At 41.7% G+C, this 27,122-nt stretch overlaps 2 protein-coding genes across 3 annotated transcripts in view; one reads left to right on the forward strand and one right to left on the reverse strand.

Annotated features, from left to right (window-relative positions):
* The window catches only part of LOC128615556 (NACHT, LRR and PYD domains-containing protein 12), a 28,631-nt gene extending 24,228 nt beyond the window's left edge, over positions 1-4,403 (forward strand). For both annotated transcript variants that reach the window (XM_053637747.1, XM_053637748.1), the window contains 2 exons: positions 2,825-2,998; positions 3,663-4,403. In XM_053637747.1, coding sequence (XP_053493722.1) covers positions 2,825-2,998; positions 3,663-3,669 — 181 coding nt within the window. In that variant the 3' untranslated portion in view covers positions 3,670-4,403. The remainder of the gene's footprint in view (positions 1-2,824; positions 2,999-3,662) is intronic.
* A 290-nt stretch (positions 4,404-4,693) lies between these two features.
* Positions 4,694-27,122, reverse strand: part of LOC128615630 (zinc finger protein 420-like) — a 30,514-nt gene continuing 8,085 nt past the window's right edge. The window contains exons 4-5 of the mRNA XM_053637857.1: positions 25,474-26,080; positions 4,694-5,961 (exon numbers count right to left, since the gene is read on the reverse strand). Coding sequence (XP_053493832.1) covers positions 5,291-5,961; positions 25,474-26,080 — 1,278 coding nt within the window. The 3' untranslated portion in view covers positions 4,694-5,290. The remainder of the gene's footprint in view (positions 5,962-25,473; positions 26,081-27,122) is intronic.

The following is a 27,122-nucleotide window of genomic DNA, read 5'->3' on the forward strand; positions in this document are numbered from 1 at the left end:
GCACTTTATCGCACAGTGCAAATTCCCATAACTGAATACTCCGTTATTCAGGTGGTATTGACTTTCTTGTGCCTGTATCAAATTCTACTGTGTTAACTGCCCAAGTGTGTGGACTTTTGCTTGCAGGTCAAGAGTGTACTGAATTTTGTTTTTGCTGCTAGAAGCTTCCTCCTCCCAATTTTCTCCCAATAATGACATCTAAGACGAAGGGGGGAAATGTTAGGGAGGCTTGAGGATCCTCTTGTACTGCAAATAACAGGGGTTCGCGCAACTTATCCCAATTCCGCACATCATCGGGAACGAACTTCTGAATCAAATCATGCTTATGGACCAACAACTGGGTCATCTCTTCTTTAGTCTGAGTGTCCTGCATCACTCAATATAATCTATATATTATTACCTTATTAATTAAAAAATATGGGTCGGATAATGCAACATTTGGCTGAATTTTCTGACCATCATTTACTCTCACTTGGTCGAAGGCATGCCTCAGGATCTCATCATGCAACTGCTCCAAGGGGACATCCCAGAGGGGAATCCCCACCAAGAGTTGAGGGGTGGAGCCCCTTAATTCTTGGTTGGGGGACACAGAGTTGACATTGATGGCCCTGGCACCACCTCTCCAGTCAGTGCTGTGCACATTCTACACCATCCACAAATATTTCTCTTAGTAACGCCTAAAATCTTGGCCAATTTGTCCCCAGAATTAGTGGATGGGTGAGGTGAGGACTAACTGCTGCCCCACTTTGTGCTTTTGCACCCAGAATCCCTGTGCACACACCTCACCTTTACCAAACTTGCATTTTCCAATACCTCACCTTGAACAAGGCATTGGGGAATTGAAGTTTGGTTACAGCCTGAACCCACCAATGCACATTATGTACACCCTTGAACACTCACACAGCTTGATTGGGGAATGTCCCAGCTTGATAAGGGGTGGCCTGTGGCACACTGGGGCTCTAGACCTACCTGAGGGAAAGAAGAGACAGACACATGGGGAGCGGGAGGGAAAGCATAGATTTGGGAGATTAGTTTCAGGGAAATGGCCCCCAGAGGGGAAGCACGAGATTGAGAGAGAGAGAGAGAGAGAGAGAGAAGTTAGGGGTTTGCCTGCCCCCAATATACCATCAAGTGGTCCAGCTGGACCCTGTCCAGGGTGTACCCCGCCTTGTGCCCGATGCTCCCTGGGATAGGCTCCAGGTTTCCCCATGACCCTGAAAAGGATTAGGCGGTATAGAAGATGGATGGATGGTCCAACTGGACCATCTCATCTAGTGGCACCAGATGGTGGTACTGGACCTAATCTACCAACCCCTCCGATAGTCAGGATACAAACTGCTCCAGCACCGCAAGATCGGCTACTTTTGTGGCATGCGTCTCTGCCAGCAGCCACCTTTGACAGGTGTCTTGGACCTGCTTGGAAAATGTGAATGGGTGGCCAATCTCACTGAGCATCAGCGAGCGGAACCACTGACAGTGCTGTTCGGAGGTGTAGCCGACCCATTGTAATATTGCCCGCTTCAGGTCCAGGTACTCTACCAGGTTTGCAGCCAGAAGCTATTGGGCAGTGAGCTGAGCTTCCCCGGACAGTAGTGGCAGCATGTGGACCGCCGACTGGGAGTCAGACCGGCCCCATACTTTCAAAAAGCTCTACAAACGCTTCTGCAGTCCCATTTTTGACCCTGTGATGTGGGGTAGGGCAGCTGCTGGAGTACCCACTGGCTGGACCAGGCTCCGGAGCACCTGCCAGTCCTTTGTTTGGTCTTGGAGAAGGGCCTGGTGAGTATGGTGGAGATTGGCGAGGGATGATCTTTGCTATTGGTGAGGACTTCGTGGCGGTGGATTTTCCTCACTCCGCTTTTCGGCACCAATGTAGGACTTCCCTGGGTTGCGAAGGAAAGGAGGAAATGGGAGGCAGGCCAGGGACATCTCAAAATAGGGCTCTTTATTGGCTGTAACTATTTTACTTGGTTTTCAATGGTATTATTTTAACAAAATGGCTCGCCACAGCTCAGCTTTCTTTCTCAAGGCTCTTGTCTCTCCCCTCCTTATCCTTGCCACTACTCATTGAAACACAGAACATCCATTTGCCACTTTCTGCAAGGTGTTTAATCCTTACTACTCACTCTCTCAAACTCCATCCTACATTCTCAAACCAGCACTCGACCATGCCCCCATTTCCGCAGTAATCAATTCCTCTTCTAGAATCACTCTTTCACAGACCTCCAAAGTATTTAACCCTATAAAACCGAGTATGTTGCCACAGACACATCCATCCAAGTCATATTCATGTCATGTCACCGTACCTCTTCAATCGTTTGCGCTATCACAATAACTTAAATTACCTCTGAAATGTACTGATTTATGTCACCAATTATGTGATAACTTCATGCAGCTTTCAGGAAGAGCGAAACGAGGGAATCAAACAGAGATATACAGAGCACAACAGGTTAGAGAGTTTTGGACCGCATAAAATCATTTAAAAAAGCAAACAGAAACATGATGAAGAAGGGGTATACAGCAGAAGAGGACAATATATATATATATATATATATATATATATATATATATATATATATATATATTATTGGCAGACATTAATCAGTAGAAATATTTGAATTATAAAAGATAAAAGATTATATTTATGTATTAATATTGTTGAATATTAGGTTTTCAGCACAGACGGTTGAAGAGTTATGGTAGCATGAATAGAGCTTGGTTGGATGTGTCGGCAACAACACTCGCGGTTTCATAGGGTTAAAGACTTACAAAATGTAAATGTTCACAAACTCAGAGAGTGAAGTATGTGTCATTGTTTTTGCAGGTTGTGTGGCTGTGGTGTCTCAGATGAAGGTTGTGCTGTTCTGGTTTCTGCTCTGAGATCAAACCCCTCACACCTGAGAGAACTGGAGCTGAAGGGGAATAAAATTGGAGATTCAGGAAAGAAGATGCTCTCTGCTCTTCAGGATGATGAAAATTACAATCTGCAGGAACTGAAGTGAGTAATAACATTAGTTTGTACATTTCGCTTTAGTTCGAGTAAATGTCAGATTATCAGGGTAGGAATGGAAACCAGTTTTAGAAAATTTTGCTATATTCTATTTAATAAGAATGTTTCTGACAATTGGCTTTAATGCTTTTTCTCATTCAGTAAAGAGAGTTGAATTGAAATGTGTGTGAAGGCAGAAGACAGGGAGTCAGACAGAGTATACAAAATGTCACAGTTTAGAGCAGGGGTGTCCAATCTTATCCGGAAAAGGCTGGTGTGGGTGCAGGTTTTCATTGCAACCAAGCAGAAGCCACACCTGAATCAATTGAAAGCCAAGATCAACTGATTAATCAGGCGTGGCTGCTGCTTGGTTGGAATGAAAACCTGGACCCATACCGGCCCTTTCCAGATGAGATTGGAAAACCCTGGTTTAGTGCATATGAGTGATTTTAAATGATCTTGTGACCCTGCTGTCTCTGACTTCCTACTGCTGCTTTTCCCTCTGTTTCTGATAAGTAGCACGCTTTCTTTATAATACACTGCCATAAATGTTTTTAAGCAGCCACTTTACTTGACACTTGAACCCACCCACCGAGACGATTACATGCTGTTGACATGAAGTAGCACAGTCCAGTTTGTATTTATTAATTTACATTTTTTCTTTTATGTTCAGTTGGTGATGAGCAGCTGTGTGTGTGTCTCATGAAGACTCCAGTGTCCCTGCCTTTCCGCGTTGGAGAATAGAGAACATGTTTACAGACACATCAGTCAATTAGTTCTCAGTGTATATTTAATGTGTTGGAAGTGAGACATGTGTTCATCATGCACAGTGAATCAGACGGTACACAATTCTACATTTAGACTGAACAGGATCCAGACATTACGTCTGAAATCAGAACAGCTGGAATGGAGACTCTGGGTTGATTATAACACCTGAACTTACTGAGTGTCACAATCAGACCGTGGAAACACAGTGATCCTCCTGCTCATTGAACACCTCGTTCAGTCTGAATGTTCATCTGATATCCATTTTGTATTTTGAAGAGACTGAGGCAGAGTTTTCATTAGCTGATAAATACCAAGCAGATCAGGTGGTAAGTTTCAAATGAACACAGCTTTAGTGATGTTACGCAGAGTATCATGTCAGAGTATGTGTCATTTCTTTTTTTTAAATCTGTAATATTACAACTATGAGAGAACCTGTTCATGATTTGCATTATTTTTGTTGATTAATAAGGAATGTATAAATTTGGTGCATTATTAAACATGAGATTTACCAAAGTGAAGAGGTCATCAAACCCAGACCCCTGGTAATGTACTCTCTCAATGCTCCATTCACTGTATATCCATGATTGTGATAGTGATCCTGCATAAAATTCTAAGACTTGCAGGTCATACAAACATCATCTTATTTCTTAAAGGAACATACAGACACACACACACAACAAAAATCCATTCATTGATCTTACAGTGTAACTGTGTTATCCTGGTCAGGGTTACAGTATAGCCAAAAACTATATCAGGAACACTGGGCTCAAGGCACCATGGATTGGACACCGTTCCATCAGAGGATGTTGAAAAGGCATATATGGGTGTGGTGGTCAGGCATCCCTATACTTTTGGTCACACAGTGTAGTTAGCTGTGGTTAAATGGACGTTGCAAATACGGAGCAACTTGGACCAGAATTATCTCTTCAAATTGCCTGTAAACACAACCATCTTCTGTTGGCTTGGAAAGATGTCCAGTTGTTGATTGATCAATTAAAGTAGGTATACCCATTGGTTAAATATGTATTGGTATGTTGCATTCTTGGAATAGTAGCATTCAGGTGAAACCATGAATATGACATGAATATGCCAGCATGAAAATGAATGAAAATATTGACACTTTGGGCCCAATTTGGACATTTTCACTTAGGCGTGTACTCACTTTTGTTGCCAGCGGTTTAGACATTAATGGCTGTGTGTTGTTATTTTGAGGGGATAGCAAATTTACACTGTTATACAAGTTGTACACTCACTACTTTACATTGTAGCAAAGTGTAATTTCTTCAGGTTTGTCACATGAAAAGATATAATCAAATATTTACAAAAATGTGAGGGGTGTACTCACATTTGTGTGATACTGTATGTATTGGTGTATTGCATTCTTAGATTAGTAGCATTCAGGTGAAACCAGGAAAATGACACGAATTCTGCTACAAAGTGGACAGTAAGCAATAAAGTCCCGTGCAAGAAAAATTTTATGCCAGAATTTCCCTTAACCTCTCGTAAAAAAAAAAGAATCTTAGTCTAACAAATTCACATATCAAGTTCTGATGGCTTTATGTTACAGCAGTTGTGGGTCCTTAATGAACTTGAATGAGCATAGCCCCGTCCACATTGTCCGCAGACGTACAGTTTCTGTCCTGTATGACTCTGCTGGTGGCTGTGGAAGGTACTCTGGTCACGAAAACGTTTCCCACACTGCAAGCAGTGATACGGCTTCTCTCCTGTGTGAATGCGCTGGTGTTGTTTGAGATGACTTTCTTGCATAAAACTCTTCCCACACTGTCCACAGTGATGTGGCCTCTCTCCTGTGTGAATGCGCTGGTGTTGTTGAAGATGACTCTGGTAAGTAAAACTCTTCCCACACTGTCCACAGTGGTACGGCTTCTCTCCTGTGTGAATACGCTGATGCTGTTGAAGATTACCCTGACGAGTAAAACTATTTCCACACTGTCCACAGAGATACGGCTTCTCTCCTGTGTGAATGCGCTGGTGTTGTTTGAGATGAGTTTCTCGCATAAAACTCTTCTCACACTGTTTACAGCGATACGGCCTCTCCCCTGTGTGGATGCGCTCGTGCCTTTGGAGATGACTCTGACGAGTAAAACTTTTCCCACACTGTTCACAGTGATACAGCCTTACACCTGTGTGAATGCGCTTGTGTCGTCGGAGATTACTCTGACGAGTAAAACTCTTCCCACAATCTGAGCACTGGTGCATCTGGAAAACATAATAAAAATATTCAAGATGCTTACATAATTTTAGATTGTCCACATATGATTAAGGATATTGGAAACATCTTCTACAATACTGTAATATGGTTTCACCACCCAACCACACACCTTTAATAGCTGTAACACCCTGAATTTTATTGATGCAAATGCAGACAGAGATGCTAAATTAATAATATACAGAAACAAATATACTAAACAAATAGAAAAAAAAAAGTTAAGTATTTTTTTTAGTACAGCACACTGTTTAACTGTTTATAATTATATTTAATGCAACAGAACATTCTCAATACTTGCGTCTTCAAGACAGAGGAGTTTGTGCTTTCCGGTTTCTTATTGTCCTGACAAGCAGCATTATTATGTCTCATTCATTTCAAAATGGAAAACAAGTGAAGATGGTTAAAGTTGAGAGAACATTGTTTCAGCTATTCTTTCACAATAACAATTCCTAAATGTGTTACTATCTTTTACTGGAAAGTTGTAAATATTTGGTAAAGTCCCGTGCGACGTTGTCGGTGAAAAGCTGTATCGGCTTTCATCGTTCCCTTGGATTCACCAGCTGCTTGGGGGGGGGGGTCTGCTGCATGGGCAACAGCTAATCCTCCATATCACCCTGCCCAGTCTTCAAATGGAGAGGACACTCCAGTGACATCACAAGGTGCCGACAACACGGGAAGCGGCAGTTACCGGTTTTAAGCTCATCCGATTGGCGAAGGAAACGGCGCCAAGGGCCGCTTCTGTCGGTGGGAGAGATCATTGTATCGCCCGCCTTAAGCTAGGCAGTCCCCAGCCAATAACGTGCTGTCCCGCCATGGCTTGCCTGCTTCACTTGGGTGCGTGGAGCTTAGAAAATCATCTCGACAAGTAGGCCATAAATTCTGCACCAGACAATCAAGGAAAAAACAAGAATACTCCAGCTCTTCACTTCGCAAGCTGGAATATCAGGACCATGTATCCTGGTCTCACTGCTGATCTGCAGCATATCGACGACGCACGCCAGACTGTCGTCATTGACAAGGAACTCTCAAGACTCAACGTCGACGTGGCCTGCCTTCAGGAAAATCGACTGGCTGACAGTGGCACTATAAGAGAAGTTAGTTACACATTCTTTTGGCAAGGGAAGCCCTCGCACGAATCACGTCAGCATGGTGTTGGCTTCGCTGTGAAGAACTCGCTTGTCCCCTTCATCAAGCCACCATCATCAGGCACAGTAAGAATCCTTTCCCTCCATTTGTCTAGAGACTCGGGCCCTGCCAACATCATCAGCGTGTACGCCCCGACACTATGCTCAACTCCAGATGAAGAAGACCAGTTCTACGAGGTCTTACATGTAGTGATTTCCAGGATACCCAATGCTGAAAGCCTTTATCTGCTTGGGGACTTTAATGCTAGGGTGGGAGCTGATTATGAGGCCTGGCCCACTTCCCTTGGTTCTCACTGATGTGGAAAGATCAACGAGAATGGTCAGCGACTGCTAGAATTGTGCTGCTTCCACAGCCTCTGCATCACAAACACCTTCTTCAAGTGTAAGGAGATTCACAAGGTGTCTTGGAGGCACCCACGCTCCCGCCATTGGTACCAGTTAGATTTAGTCATCACCAGGCATGCGGACCTTGCAAGCATTCTCCTCACCCACAGCTATCACAGTGCAGACTGCAACACCGATCACTCCCTGGTGGCTAGCCAGGTGCGTGTATCGCCAAAGAAACTACAATATTCCAAGAAGAAAGGTCGCCCTCGCATCAACACCTGCTGTATAAACCATCCAGAAAAATCTGAGCGGTACGTTAAGAAGGAGCAGAAAAGTGCCGACTGGTACGAAGCCCACTGGGAGGATATGGAGCCTGTAACCGATGCGAAGAGGAAGGCTCTTCTGGCATACAAGGCTGTACCTAACCCCAGCACATTGGAAGCCCTCAGGGTTGCTAGAAGAAACGCCCAGCAGACTGCCCGCCACTGCGCAAACATCTACTGGCTGAATCTCTGCAGCAGTTTACAGGCAGCTGCCGATACTAGGGATGCAAGAGCGATGTACGAAGGCATCAAGAAGGCAAAAATCTTGAAAAGCGGGAAACCTGCACTACTCCAGCCCCTGCATGAACTTCTATGCTTGTGTTGGGAACAGGGATATATCCCGCATGACATGTGAGACGCAAACATCGTCATGGTATATAAAAACAAAGGGGACAGCAGCGATTGCAATAGCTATCGGGGCATCTCCCTACTGAGCGTCGTTGGAAAGGTGTTTGCCCGGGTTGTCCTGACACGTCTGCAGATCTCTGTGTGGCATCCGAGCTGGCCGGTCAACCGTAGATATGATATTCTCACTATGCCAGATTCAGGAGAAATGTCAAGAGCAGCAGATTAACCCTCTTTATCATCTTCATTGATTTGACCAAGGCATTTGACCTGGTTAGCCGGAGAAGACTTTTCAAACTACTGAAGAAGATCGGATGTCCACCACAACTTCTGGCAGTCATCACCACATTCCATGAGGACATGCACAGCACAGTCTGCTTCAACTGTGCAATGTCTGACGTTTTTCCAGTTAGCAGCGGAGTGAAACAAGGTTGTGTCCTTGTGCCCACACCTTTTGGTATCTTCTTCTCCATGCTTCTCCAATATGCCTTCAGAGACTGCAGTGAGGGAGTCTACATACACACTAGGTCTGACAGCAAGCTCTTCAACATCTCCCGCCTTCGTGCCAAGACCAAAGTCGTTGAGTTACTCCTAAGTGAGATGCTTTTCGCGGACGACGCAGCCCTGATCTCACATACGAAGGAAGGTTTGCAGCAGCTTGTCAGTCACCTCTCCCACGCCTGCAAGGAGTTTGGGCTGAACATTAGCCTCAAGAAGACCAACGTCATGGCTCAAGACACAGACCATCCTCCCAGCATTGCCATAGATGGATGCAACCTGGAGGTTGCGGAGAGCTTCACCTACCTCGGGTCGACTATATCCTGTTCACTCTCCACCGATGCAGAGGTAAATCGTAGGATTGCCAAGGCTGCAGGAGTCATGGCCAGACTAAATCACAGGGTGTGGCAAAACTCCAACCTTACTGTGAAAACCAAGCTGCGTGTATATCAGGCCTGAGTTTTAAGCCCACTCCTCTATTTTAGTGAGACTTGGACAACCTATGCTAGGCATGAGAGGAAGATCAACAGCTTTCACCTGAGGTGCCTGCGACGCATCCTCCATGTACAGTGGCAGGACAGGGTACCCGATACAGAAGTTCTGGAACATGCCAACACGAGCAGCATGTTTGCCATCCTCTGTGAGAAGCGTCTCCGTTGGCTTGGCCACGTTAGAAGAATGGATTCTGGTCGCATTCCCAAAGATCTTCTGTATGATGAGTTGGCTGAGGGTTCACGGCTAACTGGACACCCCCGACTGCGATTCAAAGATGTCTGCAAGAAGGACATGAGATTATGTGGCATCAACCCTAGTTCGTGGGAATCCAGCGCTGAAGACCGTACAGCCTGGTGTTTTGCCGTTAGATGGGGCACTCAGAAAGCGGAGAAGGACAGGTTTAAGCACCTTGCTGACAAGAGAGACAGGAGGAAGGCGCGGCAATTTTAGCCACAGCGTGCGACTCAATTTGTCTGCGGCAATTGCAACCGGGACTGCCACTCACAGGTTGGCTTGTACAGCCACTCGAGAAGGTGCAAATAAATTCACCGGAAACGGATGCTACACCATTGTCTCCCGAAGACGGAAGGATGCCAGAGAGACATACACTATAATCAAGATTTATATTTCTGTTTTTCCTCCAACCGACTGTAGTGACAAGCAACTCGTTTCAGCTGAGAAATTGACGTACATACTGTGAACCTGACTGTACTTAGCAGGCTAGCTAATTTTTCCTCACACATTCAAGGTTTCCCAAAGAGAAACATTTAAGGAGGCAGTGGGAAGTAGCTTTAAGAAGCTACTTTGAGGCAGTAGTGGCATGGCGGTTAAGGCTCTGGCTTACTGATCAGAAGGTCGGGGGTTCAAGCCCCAGCACTGCCAAGTTGGGACCTTTAGTAAGGCCCTTATCCCTCTTTGCTCCAGGGGTGCTGTACCATGGCTGACTCTGCGCTCTGATCCCAACCTCTTAACATGCTGGGATATGCAAGGGAAAAGGAATTTCACTGTGCTGTACTTTATATGTGACCAATAAAGACTCATCATTAAGAAGGGAAGGATTTTTCACCAGCGAGTTTTTCCAGGTCAGACTGTCAAGTTTAGAGATGGAGCTAAACCATCTGTCTTCAGTTTCATGACTCATCTCCAAAGAGTCTGTGTATCGATAGCCTAAAATGATTTGATCGCTTATCATCCAATCGTGGCTCGTTTATATATTTCTTCCATTTTAGCCAGTGGCAACCAGGACAACACAAGCCTCAATAAAGGCTGAAGAGAGCACGTCAGTGGACTGTAGACACGCAGATCATGAACCATTGAAATCGGTTGAGAAACGTAAATGTTGTACTTTTAATACAGAAAAACTGCAGCTGCCCCGTTTACTTGTGTTTATAAGGCAGTCTTGCCCGGAGCAATATGGCGTACACATTGACGTATCGCAGCATCGGGCCAAAGCAGTCAATGAGGTGCCTATGGTCACAATCCTCAACACCAATAAGCCTTACTGTATCGTGAACCAATAAATGTAGAGGTGGGAGGGGCGACAAATTTGCCACTCCACACCATCGTCCAGACTGCACTCTGGGGTAGAGGCCTGCAGGACCTGACGCAACAGAGTCCAATGCGGGACAAGATTTGATGGGTGGGTGCAAGCGGGAGAGCACTCATGTATGTGCGGGAAAAAACAGCAAGATAAAAGGTATGTTAAGTAGTTTTTTAAATTCATTTACTTATTTATTTTTAAGTAGCTAGGCTATGTTGCAAGCTAACGTTAGCTGACTGGCTAGTTAGTTAACATAGCCTAGGTAGCATATCTTCTTGTTTTAGGAAAGTTCACGTTTGATTAAACATCTGTAAATAGCTTTCACATCATAATATATCATACTACAACATATTATTATCTAGTTTTAGATTAAACTTGTTGTCTTCAGTGTAAAAATAACTTGCTCCTGGGTGTATATTTTTGTTAACGAAGAAAAAAAAAAGGTTCTTTTCTATAAACTTGGTACTGTTAACAGCTTAACATTATTTACATTAACCTGTCATTTTGGGGTCTTTGTTATTATATTCCAATATCATTAGATAGTTATAGATTAAGAGTTGTTTTAGGTGTACATATGGCTTGTTGCTGTGAATAATAATTTATGTTGTTAATTTTTGTTGTACATTTACATAAGAAGATACTGTTTATCTTAAGCTATTTTATTTGTAGTTGTTTGTTCTGCACTTTTGCACATAGCTAATATTGGTATGGTGTAGACAACACAAATACAACTAATAAAACTTATAATGGGTGTGTTAGATTTATAGTGTGAATAATCAAGCATTGACAATAGTTAGTTGTATTGCCGGCACAGAGGGGCCCCCAAATCAAATTCTGCTTAGGGCCCCAAGAGTCTTGGGTCGACCCTGGGGATGTGAATAGTTTTGGTTTCATTTTTGGACAGGCATTCCAAAAGCAAAAAAGGCTCTATATTCTTAAGCATATAACTAAATGCTTTTCTGTTTGGCTTTAAAAGTCTTTGTAAGAAATCCATTTTATTATTATTCATTGTAAAATTATCATATTTTCTGACTGAGCCTAAATATATGTTCTAAAACATTTTCCACTCAGACAGTGAATTAAACAGAAAGGGATAACGAAACATTTGTGTTTATTCTATGTTTCTATGAGCAAGTGGAAAACCCCGTAACCTACTAAAATAATCTACGTATATTTTTACCTGAGGACTTTTGCGGGAGGGAGCGGGGCAACGCGTGAATGTTGCGGGCGGAAGTGGGAGAAGATAACATATATATATTTGGTGGAGCGGGACAAAACAAATCCCGCGCAGGTCTTTACTCTGGAGCTCCTCGAATTTACAACAGAAACCAGACAAAAGAACGAAAGGATGCTGCACATGCGCAGTCAACACAAAATGAATGATGCATCACTAACAGCTATTCTAATACACCAACTCACCTGTCACCAACCGTCGTGTATCCGGAGAGGTATAATCTCTCTTTTATTCATTTACTTATTCAATAGTTATTGTTTACTAAATTACTGTTATGTGTTTATTCACACAGCGGTTAGCATAACGTTAGCTTCATTACTAGCAAACACGGCTAATTTTATTATTTACCAAAAAAATTCTTACCTTTTTATTCTCTGTGTGTGTTTGTTTGTTTGAGCATGTGTTTGAAACAGATCTGTAGGATATTTTTTTTTTCCTTCAAGGCATTCCTGCAGGTGTTTCTCAGAGTTTTAAAACTAAAAGAGAAATCAGAGAAATGAGTAAACTTTACCTTTGAGCCAGTAGCAGCAGGAGTCTGTGGAGATTTTCCTAAAGAGCGGCGTCTGGACTCTGATTTCATTATAAGAGGTGTAAAGAATCAGGACACTGGAAGAAAAATACAGAGATTCATGACTCCAGAATCTCTACTAACCTGTTAACCGAGCAGCGGTAAGTTTGAGATGAACTCACCTTTAGTAATGTTACGCAGAGTATCAGAGATCCGAAGCTCTCTTTCATATGAAGTTCTGCATCCAAGTGTCTGTTCTTCTTCGTCGTCTTCTTCTTCAGAGGTTTATTGGCGGTTGGTAAACCAGCTTTGGTGAATTACCGCCACCTACTGGACAGGAGTGTGGCGCACTGAAAGGAGGCTAAAAATGGTACATTTCAAACTTAAATCCTGTTATACAATCCTGTTAATGTTAAATAATTTAATAATGTAGTATATACCTTCCCTTGTCCTGGACCATTTTTAGAAGAATTACACCCATAGTGAGTAACTTTTCTTTAAGTTCAGATCTTTCCTTTTTATAAGCTGCACATTGAAGGAGCACATGTTCCACTGTCTCTGCTCCTCTTGTCGTGTATTATAGACTATCCTTTCTGTATTAAATTGCTTATGAATACTGTTTAGTTGCCTTCCTTTGAGTGCTCTGTCCCGTTTCTCTTGCTCTTCATTTTAATTATATGCTTTTATATTTGCTGTTATGTCAGTTTTACCATGCTACACGATACCTGAATATCAATATTTGGGTGTCTTAAAGTGTGTTTAACCAATATAGCAACAGTTTCATTACCCTCCACTCCCACATGTGCTGGTACCCATACATAATTCCAGGACCCTGAAGCAGGCAGTTAAGATTGTGACTGACCCCTCTCACCCCAGACACAAACTTTCCGAGGCACTCCCCTCCAGCAGGAGCCTGTGGATCATCAAGACCAAAACGGCACACCACAAAAACAGTTTCTTTCCATCCACAACTGGTCTCATTAACAATACTCAGGACCCACCATGGTCTATTATCTGCCGCCAAGGACATTACACATTACATTAACAAACAATCTCATACTGTTGTTTCATATGCATTACATTAACGCACACAACTCAGACTGCTATACTGCATCTTTTTACTTCAACTGTGAGCACTTGCACTGGCCCACTTTTGCACACCCTGCACTAATGTACAGTTAATGTCTTAATTTTTATTTTCCTAAATCTTTATATTCATGCTAATAGTTTACATAGCTTTATATATTTTTTATACTTCTCATTTATTATCTTAATAATATTTTACTGTTATTATTCAGGGTATCTGCAGGTATCAACACGTCAAATTTAATACCATATTCAAGACATTTCCAAAAAAATTTAAGACCTGCACTTCACTTCAATCATGCTACATGATACATTAGCTATAATGGGTTGTGTTCATGCATATACATCCATTTCTGGGTGTAAGTAAACTACAACAGGGTAAACTTCTATAGAGATATATACGAGACCGTAGCAAATATACTTTTTGTATTACCATTTGCTCCAACAGTGAAAGAAAAATAAAATCCAGTCTTTCTTTCCCAAGACTTTCCAAGAAAGAAAAAAAATATAGGGCGATGGATTACAGCAATCAGAAGAGAAAAAGATGTCAAATTTACCATCACTCCCTCAGCAGCTGTATTAGAAACCCCCTCACAACAGTATTTACCAGTTTTTTTGTAATTTAATGCCAGGGTAATGTAACAAGTAGTGTTATAAATGTACAGAATTTTAATGGAGTTTTATCAGAGGAAAATTTAACCATTGTGATCCATGACAGCTCTCCGCTCTGCTTTTGTTTTCTGCTCTCTCCCCCTTGAAAGAAATCACAGACTGCCTCTCAGCAACTTCCACCCCAAAATGTGTTAGGATAAGCTTGTTCCCCAAAAAGCCTGAATTATCAAAGGAATAAATAACTTCAGTCTCAGAAATATGTGTATAATACTACCTAAAGTGACATCCAATCAGTTATAGCATGGGTACGTGACTGTAATTATTATTCAGAAAGACATGTGTCTAGATAATCCTATCACTTCAGCATTTGGGGGTTACACCTGTAATAACATCTGTACTATGAGAACGGAAAGTGATTACATCAAAGGCTATCTTTAATTTACATTTAAAATGAAACCTCATTTACATTACGTGCAGAAATATTTCTGTGCTGATATTGTTAGGGGTTCACCTTGTATCCAATGAACCCGAAGCGCTTCATGTACTTTGTCACTGCCATGCCGCAATAAAGTTATTCTTTTTTGAGATCTTCGACATCCTCATATTTTTTCTTACACCCTGATAGAGAGAGAAAAATATAAACATCTTACACCTTTCTACTTTATCTATAGTGTCTAGAAATATAAGTATAAATATTCTCTTTTTGTAACCAAATTTAACCTTGGTTACACTCTCCCCCTTCTAAAGTTCTCATCTCCCCATGAGAGTAAGGGATTATATCTGAACAGTGGCTTGAGAGGTAGAGTTAGGGCTGGAACCAGCATAACTGGAACACTTGGCCATAGGGTGACACCAGAGTGTTAGGCATTGTTTGTTCCTCAACTCTGAGGAATCTTTGATATGAATCACCATCCTTCCATGCAGAATGGTTAATGGTCAATCTGTGGGCTGGCCAAGGTCATCATAGCATAATTTGATAACATGCTTTTCTCTTAGGGTAGTAGTTTCTTGGTTCTTCTTCTACTTCTGAAACACTGCTGGATTGACTTCCTCCCCCTTCCAACTTGTGAATCTCTGCCAGTTCATAGACAGACTGCAGTGTCATCTAGACCATCCAATGCTGTGGTCACCCCCAACTACAACCACATCTTTCTCCACTGTTCCTTCGAGTTAGTTGATCTGGGAGGCAATTGTCTGGTCAAGATCCAAACTCTGTCTGAATAGCAGTAGCAAAGACCACCATCATCACTGTCTGAGGAGCAATCTCATGCTCCTTTGGAGTTTATTCCTCTTTCCTTAACTGCTTTCTCTACTTTCTCGTTACAGCTTGGACTTGGGCCACAGGTCGCACATGGACTGAATACCTCCCATGGTGGTCTTAGGTCTCCAAGGTCTATACACCGGTAGGTTTTGGAGCTGTTCCACAACAACGTACAGTTAGGAAGTCCAATGATTTTGTAGTTTGTGTTTTCCTGTAGTAGTCAGGTTTCGGATGATCTCCTGCAGTCAGACTCTGGAGTTTCACCCTTTGATCATACAGCCGTTTGTTTCGCTGATTTCTTAAGGCTGTCTCAGAAACCAACTGGTGAGCTCTCTGAGCTGCAGTTGCAGTAGCAAAACACATATCCACTGGCAGATGAGCCTCTCTCTCAAACAGAAGATAGTATGGTGAGTAACCCATGGCTTCACTTTTGTGCAGTTGTAAGCGTGGACAAGTGAACTGATGTGCTGGCTCCGTTTAGACTTTTTAGAGGACTCAAGGGTAACACGCATCGATAAAAGGGTCCAATTAAAATGCTGAGCCAGGTTTCTAAGTCTCGTCCCTAGTCAGAGTGAATGTGTGCTGGTAACCTGTAAATCACCATCACTGCTTGCTTATCTTCAGCAGGGCAGTTCTGAGAATAACATGTGAAATGATCAAATATGACCAAAATGTTTCAGATTCCTTTGGTATCTAGTTAAAGAAGCAGAAATTCAAATCCAAAAGTTCACTGCAGTTGATACGATTTAGTGGTGCAGAGCTTTGCAGCAGTCTGCCTGGTAATGCATTGTCCAGAGGTTTTCACATATTATTCTATAAGCCAATAAAACAGATCCACGAGGAGCTCTGTGGTGTGCTCAATCACAAGATGTCCACACTCGTCATGCAAGGAATCCATCACTTGTACCTGGTATTTTCCTGGTAACACAAGCTGTTGCTTTTCCCTTTCAGTTTAAGTTTTAGTCATTTTGCAGAGAATGTTGTCCCGTATAACTAGCTTTGGACCCTGATGGTGTAGAAGGGCAATGGTATGGTTTGGATTTTTAGTAGCGGTAAGGATAGTACCAATTTCTACCTTTCTCTTCACAATTCCACCTTCTGAGTCTTGATCTTGAGCAGATCTCAGGTCTTTGTTAGTCAACTGACCCATCAGTAGTGGCACCCATCATACACTTGTGGGATGCCCTGTGGATTGACACCTAACTGGTCAACAAGCCGGAACGACTCATCACACAAGTGAGTGGTGGCTAACTGACAGATGGCCTTAACACCAGACTGTGGAATCTCTTTCCATCCTTTGTCAGCATTGGGTTTCTGCGGGTAACAGGACAGCATATCTGCACCTGTGTTGTCATGCCCTAGATTGTACTAGAGGCTGAATTCGTAGGTTGCTAAAGCAACTAACCAACTGCTGTCTTGTGGCATTCAATCTCGTACTTGTCAACACATAAGTAAGTGGGTTGTTATCAGTCCTCACGACAAATTTTGCACCATACAGGTTGTCGTGGATTTAGTCAATGACGGCCCACTTGAGAGGCAGAAACTCCAGCTGGTGGACTGGGTAGTGCTGTTCAGATGCACCTAACTTTGCTGGCATAAGCAACTGGCCTAAGTGCATTAGGATGCTCCTGGTTCAACACAGCACCAAGACCACATAAGATAGCATCAATGTGAAGAACATAGGGTTTTACTGGGTTTGCGAATACAAGCACAGGGGCATGTGTGATACAATGGATGATGCTGTTGAAGGCCTCAATACAGGAATGATCCCAGCTCTATCCAAAGGGGGCAGCCTCTTTCAAATACTTTTTTCTTTCCAGACCAACATTACTTCTGGCCATGCTTGGAGGATGACCTTTGGTAAATTCAGTCAAGGGTCTTACTACAGCTGGATAGTTCTGTAGAACCCACAAAATCCCAGAGGATCTTTTGGTATCTCCCAGCAAGTGATGGCCTCAACCTTTTCTGGGTCAGGTGCTATATTGGCTGCAGAAACAATGTGCCCTACATATTTCAGATTGACAGAACTGGCACTTGTCAATGGCCGCCAAGAGATCTTTTAGACACCTTCTTACATCAACAATATCAGCAAGTGCAATGCGCCTAGATCCCTCGCTGAAGGGTCTGGGGTCACTTAGCCTGATATGATGTTCCACTCCCTGTGCCATACCCACCTCCCATTCATCAACAGAGAATACGTCTTTTTTTCTCTTTCCGACAGCTTCTGGCATCGTTTACTTTTCCAGTCTGACCTTTCACACACCAATGCTTTTCGCCCTGTACAAGTAATTTTTTTTCGTTAAAGTTTGAAAATGTAAAAAATAAATAAATCAATCAATCAATCCCTCCATTGGTCAGTTTGTAGTTTTTTGGCCACTCAACCTTCCTTTAGAATAAAATCAAATGCTTTAGTTACCTTAGTTCAGGTTTTGTTTCATAACACATGTACCCAGGCATATTTAGATAAAATATTATCATAAATTGTGCATTGTCATTACTTTCTGGCAACTAAAGAAGCTTGCCTTGGTTCCTCGATGTGCTTTACAAAAACCTTGTTTCTTTTAATCTTTGTAGATGCTGGTCTGTTAACCAGTTTTTATTTCAGCTTCATTTACGCTCTTACCTATTTTTTCCACAATAACTCTTTTCAAACTCTCAACGCCACCATACAACCCAGGGTCTGACAGCGTATAATATTTATTCTCCACCAATTGTTCAGTCATTTTGGAGTGTCAAGACAAGAATGATCACACTCAGTTATAGTTTAAGATCTTTATCTCACAACACTTATGACATGATCAAGGTTTATATTTTATGCATAAAACTTTGAATCAGGCATTCAAAGATTTTAGCGACATTAACATTTTCCTTTCTAAGCCATTTTAAAACACATATCGGTTACATAGGTTACGATGCATAATACAGGAGTAGTTTTGCATTCAACAGGGTCAGCAAACATGAAAGATAAAACCTATTGCGAACAAAAATCCCAATTTTAAGTAAAATCTCACACTTTGTTCATAAACATTTCAAGTCAGTAAACATCTATATCAACAGGAAGATGATTAGTAGAAATACTTTGATCACTGACTCAAACAACTGTTCAACAACTGTTTGGAGAGCAGAGGTAAACTCAGTCTTCAGGCTTTTCTTGCAGTCAGAATAGACATGCCATGTTTTGAATTTTGCCATGTATGTGGCTGGTCAGCAGGTTTCACAGACGAGTGTAAGGTCCAGTAGTCCACAATGTCTTCATACACCTGGTCACTGTAAATTGCGGGTGTTTTGAGTTAATTCACTGATTAGAGCTCTTCTCAAGTTGACATTTCTGTATCAAATTCCTTTATTGTAATATTTTGAGATACTGGATTTTTGATTTCCATGAGCTGTAAGAAGTCATCAAGATTAAAACCAAAAAGGCTTGAAATATTGCACTTCATGTGTAATGAATGTAGAATATATTAAAATGTGACTTTTTGAATTAAATTATGGAAAAAATGAACTTTTCTACAATATTCAAATTTTTTGGGATGCACCTGTATAACATTCTTCATAACAGGATTATATCTAGAGCGGTCTCTGAATATGTTCTATATTTTATTCCTTGCCTTGTGTTTTTTGGTAGAGTGGGTCTTTGTGACCAAACACAGCAAGGTCAGAAATGAGAACATTTCCCTGGCTCAGACTTCCTTCTTATCCATTTCCCCCTCACTTCTCTTTTCTATCTTCTCTGCATAAGCAAGGCCTTTCCACTCTGCAGAATAGACTGGTGTAGACATTGATAGGTCTGTTGGTGATCTAAAGACACAGTAAACAGATTATGTGAAGATCAATCCAGAAAGAGAAAGAGGAGGAGAAGGGGGAAAAAAAATTACAAACCTAAGAATGTGGCAATGCTGTGAGGAAGTGTGTTAGATTTATTCTGAGATATCTGAAATATTTAGTCTGTTCTACTAGAATCCTTTTGGTGGACTTTTGCCCAGCATTCAGTATAATCGCATCATTCCAGATGGATAAACCAGTAATAATGTAATTTGACTAATAAACTCATGAAGGATGATTAATATGCATGAGCTTACCTTTGAGTGTCAAAGCAAAGTATCTGAAAATTTCAGATTTTAAAAAAGAAATTACACAGTGAAAAAAACCTGTTTATGATTTGCATTATGGGGAATTTTTGTTCATTAATAAGAAAAGTATACATTTTATAAATTATAAAACATGTGATTTATCAAAGTGAAGAGGTCATCAAACCCAGGCCCCTGGTAATGTACTCTCTCAATGCTCCAGTCACTTTATATCTATGATTGTGATAGTGATCCTGCAGTAAAGATTTTAAGACTTGTAGGTCATACAAACATCATCTTACTTCTTAAAGGAACATATATACACAACAAAAATCCATTCATTGAACTTACAGTGTAACTGTGTTATCCTGGTCAGGGTTACAGTATAGCCAAAAACTATATCAGGAACACTGGACTCAAAGGACCATGGATTGGATGCCGTTCCATCAGAGGATGTTCAAAAGGCATATATGGGTGTGGTGGTCAGGCATCCCCATATGTTTGGTCACATAGTGTAGTTAGCTGTAATTAAACGGACGCTGCAAATATGGAGCAACTTGGACCAGAATTATCTCTTCAGATTGCCTGTAAACACAACCATCTTCTGTTGGCTTGGAAAGGTGTCCAGTTCAATAGTATGCATGACAAAAAATTCTCTCACCGGTTGATGCATCGTTCGATTAAAGTAGGGACACCCATTGGTTAAATATGTATTGGTGTATTGCATTATTGGAATAGTAGCATTCAGGTGAAACCAGGAAAATGACATGAATTCTGCTACAAAGTGGACAGTAAGCAATAAAGTCCCATGCAAGAAAAGTTTTGCGCCAGAATTTCCCTTAACCTCCCGTAAAAAAAAAAAAAGAAAATTAAACCCATGTACAGTATCTCACAAAAGTGAGTACACCCCTTACAACCCCTCACAACCTCTGGAGATAACACTGAGTACGTGCACTCAACTTCTTTGGTTGACCATGGCGAGGCCTGTTCTGAGTGGAACCTGTCCTGTTAAACCGCTGTATGGTCTTGGCCACCGTGCTGCAGCTCAGTGTCAGGGTCTTAGCAATCTTCTTATAGCCTAGACCATCTTTATGTAGAGCAACAATTCTTTTTTTCAGATCCTCAGAGAGTTCTGCTTTCTGAGGAAAGCAGGAAGCAGTGTCAAGCAGGAAGCAGTGTCCTTCAAGCTAACGCTATTATATTCATTCTTTTAATCTCTATACTTTAAAATTATTTACCTTACATTATACAAATATAACTGACACTACTTTAGATAAAACAATCGTAACGTTGCGCTGTCGCTAAATTTGATCTGTTTTTACAAACATCCGCAACTAGCTTGTAGCCCGCTAGCATCACCTACCACTAGCCTTGTTTACATTTCACATTTCTCATTTACTGCTGTTTTGTTTAAAAAACAAATATGTCTGCTGTTTCTCCAGTTTTGAGTGCAGAGGAGGACTCGCTCGAGCTTCACATGGTGCTGTTGGAACTGGAGGATGTGGAGAAGCAGATCCGCGGCCTACTCGACAAGCAGGCCCAGCTGCTGGAGCGAAGAACTGCGCTGGAAACATCTTGTGCCTCTGCCTACACATCCAAGGTAAGCACACAGTGTGGTACTTCCACTCCCAGCCCCTCTACGCCGTGTGTTTCTCTGTGCAGGGACCGTGCACCTAGGACTTTCCCAGCCGAGGTCTCAGTCACGCCGGTGCCAACACACCATGGGCCTTGGGTGAACCAGCAGCGGAAGGCGTGGGCTGAACCCCAGGCGAGGACCTCTCCACCTCCGGTATTCGAGGTTCCAACCAGGAACCGCCTCGCCCCTCTCCGTCAGACCAGACTTAACGCTGTGATCGTCGGGGACTCCATTGTGCGGAACATCTGTGTAGCTTCATCTAAAGGTAAGGTGCGCACACACTCTTTTTCTGGTGCTCGTGTCCTTGATGTTGCTGCGCAGGTATCCGGGATCCTGAAGAAGGACGAGCGCGCATTGGAGCGGTTATGCTGCACGCGAGGACAAACGACATGAGGCTGCGGCAGACGGAGGTTCTGAAGAGGGACTTCTCCAGTCTGATCGAGACGGTACGAGGCAGATCACCCACCGCGAAGATCATCGTCTCTGGACCTCTTCCCACATACAGACGTGGAGCCAAAAAGTTCAGTAGACTTCTAGCTTTGAATGATTGGTTAGTTTCTTGGTGTAATGAGCAGAATCTGGTGTTTGTCAATAACTGGAATCTGTTCTGGGAGCGTCCTAGGTTGTTTCCTCCCGATGGCCTGCACCCCAGCAGCCTCGGAGCGGAACTGCTGTCTGACAACATCTCCAAGGGACTGCCTAACGTAAGTACATCTTCCGACAATAACAACGTTGATTATAATTAATGTTCAACTAATAGTCCAGCACCTGTAATACATACTATAGAGACTGTGTCTGTTCCCCGAGCTATAAAAATACAGAGAAAATCTCAGAAAGTCTGTCTTTGTAACCTAATTAACATAAAATTAAATCATATTGAATGCACAGCCAGCACTTTTAATCTGAAGCTAGGACTATTAAACATTAGATCTCTTGCGTCTAAGGCTCTTATTGTTAACGAAATCATTACTGATCAGGAATGTAATTTAATGTGTTTAACGAAAACTTGGATTAAACCAAATGAGTACATAGCAGTAAATGACGCCAGTCCTCCTGAATACAGTTATGTACATCAGCCTTGTTCAACTGGTAGAAGAGGAGGTGTTGGTCTCATCCATAGTAAAAATCTAGGCGTCACACAAAAACCTAGTTATAAATTTAATTCTTTTGAAATTCTTTATTCCGGTATAAGTTATATAGCCACAAAAAAATAAGTCAATTCCTCTAATTATTATTTACAGACCCCCAGGGCCATATACTGAATTCCTTACTGAATTTGCAGACTTTCTCAAACCTGGTTGTGTCTGTAGATAAAGCATTAATCGCCGGTGATTTTAATATTCACTTTGATAACCTGGAAGACCCTCTAAGAATAGCGGTTGTGTCCATCTTAGATTCAGTAGGGATTAATCAGAACGTAATCGGGCCTACTCATAATGGTGGTCACACTCTTGACCTGATACTAACATACGGATTAAGTATAGAAAATATTGTAATTTTTCCCGCAGTCTGAAGTTGTCTCAGACCATTATCTTATCTCATTCATAATACATATTGATCATAATATTTCCACCTCGCCTCGCTACCGCGTAAAACGTACCTACACATCAGCTACTGCACCAAGCTTCATAAATAACCTCGCAGAAACATTAATTCGATTTGGATCACCGTCAGATCTGATAGAACTCGATCAGGCGACTGAAAGCTTGGAGTCAACACTCCGCTACACGCTAGATAGAGTGGCTCCACCTAAAAGAAAAATAATTAGAGAGAAAAAATTAGCACCCTGGTATAACGATCAAACGCGTACCTTAAAACAGACAACTCGACAATTAGAACGTAAATAGCATCAAACCAAACTGGTGATATTCCAAACGGCATGGAAGGAGAGCCTACTGAAATATAGAAAATCTCTTGGCGATGCTAGAAAAATCTATTTCTCCACCTTAATAGGAGATAACAAAAACAATTCTAGATTCCTATTCAACACGGTAGCAAAATTAACTAGGAATAAAACCACTACAGAGAGAAACACTCAATCATTACATAGCAGTGAAGATTTCATGAAATTTTTCATTGATAAGGTTGAAAATATTAGACGTGAAATACAGGCCATTAAATTAAAACCGGACAGTACTGTAACAAACCCATTAGATGATAATGCAGCAATATCAGATCAATGTTTAGAGTGTTTTGCTCCGCTTAGAGAGACCGAACAAGCTACATTAATCTCTTCAGCCAATTCATCAACCTACATGTTTCTTTAAACAGATTTGTCCAGGAGTAATTGAACCACTTTTAAATATAATCAATTTTTCCCTTAGCACTGGCTATGTACCTAAATCACTTAAATTAGCAGTTATTAAACCCTTGATTAAAAAACCTGACCTTGACCTCTAGATTAGAAAATGTTGTTGGCATTAAGGGAATGGTCCTCTCCTGGCTCAGGTCTTATCTGACCGATCGTTATCAGTTCGTAGATGTAAATGGAGACTTCTCCACGCATACCGAGGTTAAATTTGGTGTTCCACAGGGTTCTGTTTTAGGCCCACTGCTTTTTACTTTATATATGCTACTCCTAGGACAAATTATTCGTAAGCATGGAATTAGCTTCCACTGTTATGCTGATGATACACAGTTGTATGTTTCAGCGAAGTCAGAGGACAGACAGAAGCTTAGTAAGGTTGAGGATTGTGTAAAGGACATTAGACATTGGATGTTAACTAACTTCCTTTTACTTAATTCTGATAAAACAGAAATACTATTATTAGGATCACGTGTAGCTAGAAATAATCTCTCTGATCACATGGTTACTCTGGATGGACTTTCTGTTTCAACATGTACAGCAGTTAAAGACCTTGGAGTGATTATTGACTCCAGCCTATCATTTGATGCTCATGTAGATAATATTACTAGGATATCCTTCTTTCATTTCAGAAATATTTCTAAGATAAGAAATATATTGTCACTACATGATGCAGAAATACTAGTTCATGCATTCGTCACCTCTAGATTAGATTACTGTAATGCCTTACTGTCTGGATGTTCCAGTAGGAATATAAACAAACTCCAGTTAGTCCAGAATGCAGCTGCTAGAGTCCTAACTAGAACTAGAAGATATGACCATATCACACCAATATTATCAATACTGCACTGGCTCCCAGTGGAATCTCGCATTAACTATAAAATACTTTTATTAACCTATAAAGCACTAAACGGTCTCACGCCACAATATCTAAGCGACCTTTTGGTTTTCTATGATCCATCACGCCTACTTAGATCAAAAGATGCAGGCTATTTGACGGTACCTCGAATAGTGAAGGCTACAGCAGGGGGGAGAGCTTTCGCATATAGAGCCCCACTGTTATGGAACAGTCTTCCTATTAGTGTTCGGGACTCAGACACAGTCTCAGTGTTTAAGTCTAGGCTTAAAACGTATTTGTTTACTCAAGCCTACCCTGACTAGACTTTCTATTATACTAATTCCCAGTCCTAATAATCTTTTTTCTCCCTCTCTCCTTCTGCCGAGCCACACATGATTTTATGGAGATACTAGAGATCCAGATCCTTTCTGCCTCTGGATAGAGCTCAAATCTTCTCCAATTCCAGACTGCTGAGACTACGGCTGCTCCTAAGGCCATACAGACTTCATATAAGTCAATAATGAACTTTTTCACACTATCTGTTGCTACCCAGATGAGGATGGGTTCCCTTCAGAGTCTGGTTCCTCTCAAGGTTTCTTCCTCTTAAAACATCTTAGGGAGTTTTTCCTTGCCACCGTCGCCACTCAGTGGCTTGCTCAGTTGGGATAAATTCACACCTTTAATATCTGTATACCGTGTTGATATTTCTGTAAAGCTGCTTTGAGACAATGTCTATTGTAAAAAGCTCTATACAAATAAAATTGAATTGAATTCTTTGCCAAGAGGTGCCATGTTGAACTTCCAGTGACCAGTATGAGGGAGTGTGAGAGCGATAACACCAAATTTAACACACCTAGTCCCCATTCACACCTGAGACCTTGTAACACTAACAAGTCACATGACACCGGGGAGGGAAAATGGCAAATTGGGCCCAATTTGGACATTTTCACTTAGGGGTGTACTCACTTTTGTTGCCAGTGGCTTACACATTAATGGCTGTGTGCTGAGTTATTTTGAGGGGACAGCAAATTTACACTGTTACACCAGCTGTACACTCACTACTTTACATTGTAGCAAAGTGTCATTTCTTCAGTGTTGTCACATGAAAAGATATAATCAAATATTTACAAAAATGTGAGGGGTGTACTCACTTTTGAGAGATACTGCATGTCTTAATTTAACAAATTTACATGTCAACATCTGTTGGGTTTATGTTAGAGCACTTGTGTGTCCTTAATGAACTTGAATGAGCATAGCTCCGTCCACATTGTCCGCAGAGGTACAGTTTCTGTCCTGTATGACTCTGTTGGTGGCTTTGGAAGGTACTCTGGTCACGATAACTTTTACCACACTGCAAGCATTGATATGGCCTCTCTCCAGTGTGAATGCGCTCATGTTGTTTGAGATGGCTTTCTCGCATAAAACTCTTCTCGCACTGTCCACAGTGATACGGCCTCTCTCCTGTGTGAATGCGCTGGTGTTGTTGGAGATGACTCTGGTAAGTAAAACTCTTCTCACACTGTCCACAGTGATACGGCCTCTCTCCTGTGTGAATGCGCTGGTGTTGTTGAAGATTACCCTGACGAGTAAAACTACTTCCACACTGTCCACATAGATATGGCTTCTGTCCGGTGTGAACGCGCTGGTGTTGACGGAGATGAGTTTCTCGCATAAAACTCTTCTCACACTGTTTACAGTGATACGGTCTCTCCCCTGTGTGGATGCGCTCGTGTCTTTGAAGATGACTCTGACGAGTAAAAGTCTTCCCACACTGTTCACAGTGATACGGTCTCTCTCCTGTGTGAATGCGCTTGTGTCGTTGGAGAGTACTCTGACGAGTAAAACTCTTCCCACAGTCTGAGCACTGGTGCATCTGGAAAACATAATAAAAATATTCAAGGAGCTTAAACAATTTTATATTGTCAACATATGATTATGGATATTGGAAACATCTCCTACAATACTGTAATACGGCTTCACCACCCAACCACCCACCTTTAATAGATGTAATTTTATTGAGGCAAATGCAGACAGAGCTGCTAAATTAATAATATACAGATATAGAATAATATACCTTATAGAATAGGCCAAAAAAAGTTAAGTATTTTTAGTACATCACACTTTTTAACTGTTCATAAATATATTTAATGCAACAGAACACTCAATACTTGTGTCTTCAAGACAGGAGTTTGTGCTTTCTGGTTTCTGAAAGCATTTGTGCGAGTGAAAATAACTGTTGTGGTGTGACCGGTTTTCATTTCTCTACAAAACGTTCACTGTATAAGCTAACAGCAGGCACGTGCTGTGCAGTAATTAGCGATCAGTCCACCGTTCTATCCAACGTTACATAAACAATTAAACTTCATCTTTACATTCTTAACTTTAATGAAGATTTTAGATTGGTTACTATTAGCCATCAATCACTCCCAGGGCTTGAATTTCGGCGCGGGATTGCACATAATTTAAACCATTCCGCACAAATGTATTAAATTCACCTCGGATCAAATTATTATATTAATCCACGGACGCAAACAAAAATTAACACGTCAAGCAGTCTGTCTTCTTTTAGAATTTAATTCCACAATCAGCGGCTACACCACCATTGTCTCGCGCTCTGTATTATGATCCTGTTGAGTGCAGCATCGGCCTGCTTCATATTGTCAATGCCATGGTCTGGGTCACGGAGACCTTATTCACACTATCGGGTGTATGCGATCTGTTCTACCATTTAAATTCGGAATTCATAATGAACTGTTTGTGAAGAAAGTCTCGGCTTCCAAATTATGTATTTTTTTATCTCAAAATTCAAACATTATATGTCGATTTGATGCTCTTTATGGTGCCCGAGTGTGGTAGAGTGTGGCTGCTGACTCAACACAGCAGCAAGAAGCGTGAAGCGTTTTGTCAAAAAATAA

Source organism: Ictalurus furcatus, chromosome 12 (assembly GCF_023375685.1).
Source record: "Ictalurus furcatus strain D&B chromosome 12, Billie_1.0, whole genome shotgun sequence".
NCBI lineage: Eukaryota > Metazoa > Chordata > Actinopteri > Siluriformes > Ictaluridae > Ictalurus > Ictalurus furcatus.